We start from the raw sequence: 9,444 nt of genomic DNA, 5'->3' as shown, positions 1-9,444 counted from the left end.
CCCCCCCCCTCCCCCCCCAAAAAAAAGACTACGCCATCATCAAAGTGCCAGGATGGCGGCCATTGGCCAATTGGGTACTTGGCTGGTAGTAGCTACTAGCTAGTATCTCTTGATCCTACTTCCACGGTGAAAGACAACGCAGAAAAGAAGTCATGGTCCAATTCTCAGAGATATGTTACAGACAACAACGGGAACAACACCCTCCATCCACCCCACCCCCCTAGCCTTCCCCTGCGCCCCTCAAGATATCCCTAGATCCAGTCAGCTCTTCTCTGTTGAATCGTTGGCACATTTCGGTGGCAATTATCCCAGATGATTTCGCACTGAAAGCTATGCTATCATTGGGACACCCACCCTCATGAAAAGAAGTGATGAGATGGACGATCATCATCTTCCTTTAAAGGATCTAAGAAGTGGGGTGGGCTTAGTTAGGGAGAAAAAGGAATCCAGTAAGGAGTGTTGTTAGCTTTATTTATGCTACTACTTCGAGAGGAAACAACACCATTCTTCACAAAACACGCACGCACACACACTTGCGAACGTCAAGAATTTCGTTCTGTTGTCACCCAGCGAACGATGAATTGGCACGAAATCATGCCAAATATCGACAACGTGATCTCCCATGACATTTGGAGAACTGACTTTCATTGGATTAGGGGTTATGTTACCAATGGTTCCTCCGCACTCACTCCTGCTACGTTGTTCCTTCGACACAAGACGGATCAAAATCTCCCATCCCAATAATAACACCTACATACCTACCTACGGACGTCATACGAGGACCTTCTCGGATTCCACTCGCCAAAAAACAAGGCCGACAGATCTGTTCTACAAGGGCTTTGATTTGAAAGCTAACTCAATTTTAGCCAACGAGAAAAGGCAGCATAAAAAGGGACAAAAAGCCGAGACAGTCACACTCAGTATACCATCAAGATTGGAAAAATTGGATTGAGGAGAGGGGTCTGTTCTGCAACGCAACGAGAAGGCCAGAACCCACGAGGATCGAGCCAGAGAGAGAAAGAGAGAGTAGACCTTTTTCTTCTTTGGCCACTCACACACGACTCTCCACTGGCGTGAAAGTTTCGACAATGTGGCCTAAACCATCTCCCAAAGAAAGACAATGACCGAAATCCCGAAAGTTTCCAATCCAATATTTTTACAGCCTTTACAAAGACCTCGAGTCTGGTTGAACTTCCGTGGGGAAGACGGACAACCTGGCTCACTACGGATCCTGAGGTACATTCTGGGGATGATGGGAATCTGGCCAAATTTGCTGTCATCCACCAACCAACTATCGACAGTACAGCCTCTCCATTCAGCCGCAAAGAGATGGTTACTTTTTGCTCAGAGGAGAGAAGGTACCAAGGATAATCACGAGCAACCAGCTTCCGAACGAGCTGACAAGCTATCAAAAGCGAGCGAAAATATGAAATCAACCGCAACCAGTGCTCAAATTAGCCCTTACCAAGATTGAGTGTCATTTGGTTCACATTGGTCAAACCTGGGGAAACGAATGATGATGGTGATTGGTTTTCACGCAAAAGCACGAAAAAGGCCTGTAACTTTGCCGGGACTGGAGATCAATACTCCACGAAATTGTTCGAAGAAGAAACCATCATTCTTTCGGGAAACTCAAAACATGGTCGAAGAAGTTTTTCATTGGTGCCAATGTGGGTTGAGAGCAACGGGAAATCTGATATCAGTATTACATTTGTACACCCTATCAAGGGACCCATCGTAAACATGATGGAGGTGACTGAGACAATTGGAGTGAAAATTAAGGTAGTTTGTGCCTGATGTGAAAAAAAAAACAGATCAGAAGTACGTACTGTGTAGGTACTCGAACCATTAACAACCCTAGTTCAATTCAGATTATGCGTCGATTTCAATATTGAAAAAGTCCAAAATTACACCATTCATTTGTCTCACTGTATTCATTCTATCATTTCTCTATATCTTTATTGAGCCTCGTATCAACACCTACCACGAACACTTCAGGTAACTTGAATTATTTAGCTGGATGTGAAGTGCCAGCAAATATTTTTCATTGATCGGGATACTTCAATGTGGTCCAAAAAGGGCAAAGTCAAGGTCTTTGGTAAAAATGTCAGTGGAATCCAATTCATTTTCCTTGCCCAGCTCATTAATAAGAGAGAAATAAGACAGACCCTTTCCAAAGGAAAATAATTTGGTTTGGAATCCAAAGAATGTCTAGTACGCAATCAAATTGCATTCGTAAAATGAAGCCCTGACAGCGGCAAACGGAGCATTACATCTGGAAGTATCGCTTATGATTTCATTTAGCTTTGATGTAATTGAGCTGATAACCCACAATTATCTTTATTTACTAAAAGATGAGGTGAACATTTGAGCCAAAAGGTTAGAAATGTTTTTTTTATCAAGCTCGATAGCTTTTGAAAAAATGAATGGTAAGGAAAAAGACAACAGCCCTACTTACTAATGACGAGGAGATTGCAGATTTTTCTGCAAAATTATAAACGGGTGCTCAAGTCCTTTTTACCATCAATAAATGTGAAAATAGTATCATAAGGGTCTTTAAAGTTTTGGCGTACTTTAACAATCCTAGCAGCTCTTGTAGTAAGATTGACTAAATTGGTTAACAGAAATCTGCGAAACAAGTTCTATTGCTTCCGTTGAGAGCGAGATCTTAAGAGCCCAAACCATAAAAGTCGATCGAGTGCTGGGCTTTTGGAAATGAAGTTGTACTTTGGTAGTTGGTTGGAGCTAGAGTAGCAGCTAGCACCATCTTGCATTTCAGAGCCCGTCCGACTTGACTCCTCTGATCATATCTTGTATCCTGAATAGCAGACATTTGAGACTCGGATCTTAGTTTGGGAGCGACAAGCGGTTGACTAGCTTGGAATTGACAACGGTAGTGCCAGGATTGGAGAAGTAATTCGTTTTCATTGCTGGCTTTGATCCTGCACATCAACATGGAATCCCTACCAAGCCTATTGGGGACTATTTCCAGTCCCAATGCCATTTGAAACTAAGAGTCTGGGCCCGCCTTTGGCGTTGTTCCTGATACGATGCCACCATTGGACAAGGTCTCTCGTCACTCTTGGCTTTCAGTCTGAGAGGCAATTTTCAGACGAGGAAGCCTAGTCCAGGGTTCGAGTTGTCCGACATACTGTGTGGGATTGACTACTACGACAACTAATGTCTATGGAAGACTGACTCTCTCGAAGAGCACAATACAAAGTCTGGTCCATCGCCCCATGTGTGGGAAAATGGCTCAATTCAGTTGGGTTGGTGGAATTCTTGCCATTTCATAAGATTGGCGGACAAGGAAAGTCAACCATTTCGAACAAGCGGGTCCATAATAAATTTGCAGTCACACCGTAAAATAATTTACATGAAAATGCCTAAGAAGTGCAAAATGTTTGCCATGAAGTTGACTAAGTGCTAAAAGCAGGCTACAAATGTCTGAAATGTTTTCCTATTTCGTTTATCCTAGGAGACTATGCAGATTTGTGCCCCAACTCCAGTGGACTTGTTTGCAAGAAAGAACCGGTCTAACTTTTTTTGCATTCACCGAAAGTGTTGCAACTTAAGACTTGACTCTGTCCTTAACCCTAAAGCACTTCCGAAATTGTTTTATTATGTAACCAGGGTCAGAAAATATGTTAGACACATTTTAACATCATTACAATTTGACCTGTTAAGATTTTTGTTACTAGAAAGTACCAAGTCCTTTACGCCTTTTATCTGGATTTGACTTAAAAAATCTCTACATTTAGATCATAAGCCACCAAATATTTTTTTATTTTTGCGTACTGCCATGCCGCTAGTGGAAATACGATCCCCAGCAGTTCAAGACGAAAAACATTTTCATTTTATAACTCAGACTTAACTTAATATAATTTCTGATTCATCAACGAATTAGGGTTGGTCAATCTGGCTAGCCCTTGAATATACGCTTTATACATCAACCATTTTAATTTCAACTACTTTGAGAGGTAAGGATTCGTATTTGCCAATAATCAGAGAATCCAAAGGAAGGACTCATCCCAAATTCTTGTGCACTCCGATCCTGACTGGCGAGCGAGACCACTAATTTCAGACTTCCATAAAGGGAAGTGGTTCGAAGCCATCTCATCAATCGTGTTATTATGCATAAAGACCATTTTCAAACTTCTTAAATGGATCGTTTGGAACACAAGAGGTTCTCTGCGAACACGCCGTACTCCGTATCGCAATGGAGAACACACTAGAATGCTCAAGAACGCCGAGTCCTGAACTCTACCATCCCCATCATCACTACCGTCCGTTCCCAAGCTTATCGAGTTTCAAGTTGTGCGTAAGATACAGCGAAAATAGGACAGAGGAAAAGTTCTCAATAAGGCCCTGGAGGATTGGGGCCTCCTTTGGGCACCAGATCAGCAAAGAGTTCCTAATCCCCTGCCTGCCTGCCTGCCTGCCTGTCTGTCTGTCTGTAGGTAACCCTCACCTTCGTCATGTGTAACAGCAGTAAGCGTTCCCTGGCTGAATGGCCTCAGGCCCAGGATAGAGAAAAAATCAGGGGCTTTTTCAATCTTCGTCGCCTTCATCGGACTTAAATCTCGCGCATGCGGACTGTAAAGCTCGTCGGATCTTAATACTTTTCTTTGGCGGTTTTCACAACTCGATTGGATACACATGCTCCACTTGAAGAACGACTCGTTTTCCTTCTTGAAGGGATGTCGAGGGGTAGGTAGTGAGTCCACACGGGAGCCTCTCTCTTTTCTCTCCCACATCATTTTTTACCAATTTCTCCGCCATCGGAAATTTCGTGGTTTTCCGATCACCCAAAAACGGAGCTCCTTTGGACTCCCATCCCAAGCACTTGAGATCCATTCTCCAATATACATTTCAACAATCTGCATATTATCGATTTCGTTTATTTAGCATAAATTTGACCTGTCATCCTTTTGTAGTGGGAGCGAACTTTTTTGCTCTAAGATGTGAAATCAACGATTGGCAAACCACAATCGACACTGAAGTGAATAAATCTTTGCTAACTTTCCGTTTTGTTATCCTTGTGTTTGCTCTCGATTGATCAAATTGTTTTGTTTGTTTCCAAGTCAGATCAGGGCTGGAAAAGAGGATGTCCGCAAATCCATATCAAGCATGCATTAACTTGCGACACACATTCGGCTAAACATGATAGAATCTCCTACCCACGTTTCTGGAGTGCTTTGCTTAGATTCCGCGAACCCGTGATTGGAACTCATTCATTCCTCTGTGACGATTAGTTCCATCTAAAAACAACCTCAAGATGTAAAGTACTGCCCTTGATTGTTTTCGTTCCTGGTGTAACCAGGTCTTTAAAGGTGAACAATCAAAATGAACGGATCGCGTTTCCCGCCCTCAAGAGTGAGCTTTCCTTTTTTTTACCCCACCGGGGGAAAGTCATCCCTCACTCTAGGCGTACCATCGAGCATGTACTAAAAGCATATCTGTAGAGAAAGTGAAGACAAGTTGGAAACTAGGTAAAAGCATGGCAGCTGACCCTCCTTTCTCCCTTAAGCCTTCATCACACGACGTTAAATGTGGCAGGCAAGTTGTGGTCCATCCTTGGAGTAAAGTCTTAGAACATTTAGAAGGATCCCCACCATCACGCATTTACTGAGCCGCTACATTAAAGCCTTCCCGTTTAGTTATGTCTGCCCAACAGAGAATGAAAGTGGCGAATGAAAAAGCCAGCAAAAACATCACTCAACGGGGAAACGTCATTCGATCGGTGGTAAGTCGTCAGTTAAAGTAAGCCGTCTCTCTAACGTATCAATTATCATCAACTTGTGCGTTGATCTTTTTTGCATGGCTTGCTTACTAACTGAATCTTTAGTCGTCGGTAAGTGGGGAGACTCTTCTTTCATGACCATCAGATGGGAGACCACTAATTTTGTATTTATGCACAGAAACAACAAGAAGAGAAGTATCCGGTGGGGCCGTGGCTACTCGGATTATTTGTGTTCGTGGTCTGTGGATCGGCAATATTCCAACTGATCCAATCGATATGGATGTCAAAGATGTGAAGCTCCTTTGACTCAACCACATGCACCCCCTCCCATTTCCTACTAAAAAATCCGCACTGAACGTGGGTTTTGCGTACAAACCGTAGAAGAAGAATGATCGGATCGCTATCAAAAGATGGGGACATCGTCAATGATGATGTGTCATCGGGTTGTCCACAAGTCCAATGCTCGGAATTCAAATTCGGGCACCTTCATAACCTCACTGCGAAGACTTCTCTTCCTCCGAGATTCCTTCCAGGTTAATCAGTCAGTATATTTCTAGAAAACCATTACGGAAAATGTATATCTTCGAGAACTCAATTCAATTTCGTAGATTCTTTTTATGACTTTGTTACATGACACATTCTCTCACACACAAGCTGATAATGAATGCAATAAAATTGCGCAAGATATGTTCCAAGGTGTATTTTCGTTGTCGAGGGTGGAAAATAAGTTAAGATCCTCTATATAACAAGCCATAATAAGCACATTTATTGATTTATCCAGAGGGGAAAAGATACATTCGGGACTGTTGAAGGAAATTCATTGCATGGTATTCAACCGCTCACTTGCTCTGATATTTTACATACAAGATTGTTTTTCTCCTCAGTGAACAAGAGACCAAAAATCGAATAACTTATGGTGTCCGTCTTGTCTTCATTCCAAACATAAAGATGAAATGCCTTGTTTTAAAATCTATTGGAAATAGTTAATCAATGTATCTTTGACGCTTTACTTCATTTCTAAAGGATGGGAGTTTTCTTATCGTGTCCACTCCAACTTGACGAACGGAGCCAAGATTGAAGATGAACCTTAAGGTATCCAAACGCCTCAAACTCATCCGAGAGAAAGCGCATCAAAAATTACAATAGCCATTATTGGCGGGGTTGTCGTTCATTGGAAGGAAGCTCGGGATGTCAAATCCGTTAGCCGAAGACCAATCGATGAATGGGCAAACAAAAGGGAATGCTGACACCTATGGAATAACTTGGTCTTGTGTGACGGTGCCTGCCAGTAATACCTGCTGCTGCTGTTGTTGTTGCTGTTGTTGTTCACTGATCACAGGCGTGTTGTTGCTCAATGCCACTGAACCACTGGGGATCTCCGCTGGTGACATCACGGGCCGGGCAGTCGGAGATGGGGTCGTTTCGACCAGACCAAGTTTCACTCCTGACCCAAGAACAGGAGTCTTGGGGGGTTGTTGAGGGGGTTGCTGCTGCTGTTGTTGATGTTGCAACTGAAGTTGTTGAGTGTTCAACGCAGCCAAGATCTCATGAGGATGATTGTTGGAATTTGACGAGGCCACAGACACGCCTTGAGCCGACACGGGCACGCCCTCATTGGTCATGAGAACCATGTTGCCATTTTCCAGTTGCGAGGGATCAATGTAGAGAGTCTGCGAGTTAAGACTGTCCACAGCACCGGATCCATCATCCACCAGAATCAAGTAGGTGTCTTCTCCAGATGTGACCACACTAGCCGTCTCCCCGCCCACCGTTGTCATAACGTTTAAGGCTGAGGCCGTTGCCATAACAGAGGGTGAAGGGATTTGACTCACGTAAGTGGTGTCGGCAGGGCCGTTTTCCGAGATGATATCCGAGGTGGTCATGACCATTTGAACGGCAGACACGGTGTTGGTCTCATTGGACAATGAGACGGCCACTAGACTCTCACTTTGGGATTCCACACTGGTGCCGTTGGACAATGGACCAGAGTCTTGCTGGCTATTCGAATCTGGCTTAGTGGGTGTTTGTTTCTCCTCTGATGGCTCACTGACGGTTGGCAGATCTGTTGTTGTGTCCACTTGAGGCGATTCGTCCACTTTTTGTTCTTCAGCTGATGTATCTGGAACAGGATGAGAAGCGGCTTCTTCGTGTGATTCACTGACAGATTTCTCAGGTTCCGGTGCATTTGAAGAGCTTTCTTGCGACTTTGGTGGATCTTCAGTGTTATTTGGTTCGGGTAAAGGCACGGACTCTTCCGCTTCAATGCCCGAGTCAACCTTCGACTGATCAACCTCGACCTTTGTGGTGCCCTGGAGACCACCGTTATTGGCAGAGGCTCCATTTGTTGGTGGAGCACCTGCAACTACATCTGGTTTTGAGACTACCAATTCAGAGGATTGGGCAACACTCGAAATGGAAACTGGATTCGTCTCCACCCCACGTTTAAGAATTTTTTTGGCTTGATACACCTTAGGCGGCGAGGGCATTGAAATGTCGGCTGAAGACACAAACTCGTCAAACTCATCATCGATCATCATCGGATCATCCAAGTTGGACTCGGGTTGGACCAAAGCTATTTTAGTGTTAGCAAACTCTTTCGTTGCTCCAAAGGAGACGGATTTCCTCTTTTTGACTTTCTCCACATCGACTGAAGGCACATCTGGCACGGCCGTCTCTTCCAACACTTTCCCAATATCCATTGCTAATAACTCATCATCGCCTTTGAGGACAGTTGTGGAGAGAGAGGTGTCACCGGACACGTCCGTCGAACCGTTATGATCCCCATTTTTCTTACTCTCGTCAATCTGGTCATCACTTTTGCTTTTGATGGCTTCGATTTTATCCCTCTCATCTTTTTCTTTTTTCAATCGCGCCTCTTCTATCTCGCGATCTTTCTTATCCTGTTCCTCTTCTCCCTCATAAGAATTCCCATGGACATTGTCATCGCCCATGAATCCCTCTTCTTCCTCCTCTTCGGATGAATCCACAAAAGGCTCCATGAGATCTCGCATCCTTGTTTTCTCAGGCACCACTTTCCTTTCCTCTTCTTCTTCCTCATCGTCCCAATCGCCAAGAATTTTGTCCCGCTCCTCCTTCTTTCTGGCTTCTTCTTTGGCCAGCTCTTCCTTCTCTTTTTTCGTTAGGCGACTTTTTTTGACGGGCGACGGGGCCTTGGTAGGCTTGACAATAGCTGGCTTAACATCAGGCTCTTCAACCTTTTTGGCACGGGGCGGGCGACCACGCCCTCTAGGTTTGGGCGTTGAAGGTGTATCTACTGCCGACGTGGCAGCGATGACGGGTTTCTTTTTCCCAGATCCTTTTGGGCGACCAGGTTTGCCCTTGGGAGGAATTATTGGGGTCAGCAACGATTTGACCGAGACCAAACTCGAGGACGTCACTGAGGGTGAGGTTTTGGGTATAGGCTTGGCCACTTTAGGCGGAGTGGCTGGGGTGCCTGAAGTATCACTGGAAGAAAAAAAAGTCAGAGCCGACCAACAGATGAAAGCTTAGTTGCACATACCTATGGGTTTTGTTGTGTAAGATGATAACATTCAAGCGGGAAGCGGAAAAGCCGCAAATCTGGCAATTGTACTTATTCGCATTGGTCGAGGTCGGCGTCCCATCATCGCTCCCTGGGGACTTGATCAAATCCATGTGGTAAGGCGACGAGGGTTGGGTCAAGATCTTGACATTGTGATCCG

The 9,444-nt window shown here is 44.4% G+C and overlaps 1 protein-coding gene and 1 long non-coding RNA gene across 2 annotated transcripts; one reads left to right on the top strand and one right to left on the bottom strand.

Annotated features, from left to right (window-relative positions):
• The first annotated feature begins 3,919 nt into the window (after positions 1–3,919).
• Positions 3,920–6,430, top strand: LOC131879008 (uncharacterized). The gene is made up of 2 exons (XR_009373082.1): positions 3,920–5,746; positions 5,922–6,430. It is a non-coding gene; the product is annotated as an uncharacterized LOC131879008 (long non-coding RNA).
• Positions 6,431–6,486: 56 nt separating this feature from the next.
• LOC131879007 (uncharacterized) lies at positions 6,487–9,444 on the bottom strand (the record flags this gene model as incomplete). The annotated part of the gene is given in 2 exon segments (XM_059225196.1): positions 6,487–9,208; positions 9,264–9,444. Coding segments are annotated over 2 exon segments (2,396 nt in total), but the record flags the coding sequence as incomplete, so codon positions are not given.

Source organism: Tigriopus californicus, chromosome 4, assembly GCF_007210705.1.
Source record: "Tigriopus californicus strain San Diego chromosome 4, Tcal_SD_v2.1, whole genome shotgun sequence".
Taxonomy (NCBI): Eukaryota; Metazoa; Arthropoda; class Copepoda; order Harpacticoida; family Harpacticidae; genus Tigriopus; species Tigriopus californicus.
The sequence above is the reverse complement of the archived record's forward strand: the minus strand, read 5'-3'. Positions and strand labels throughout refer to the sequence as shown.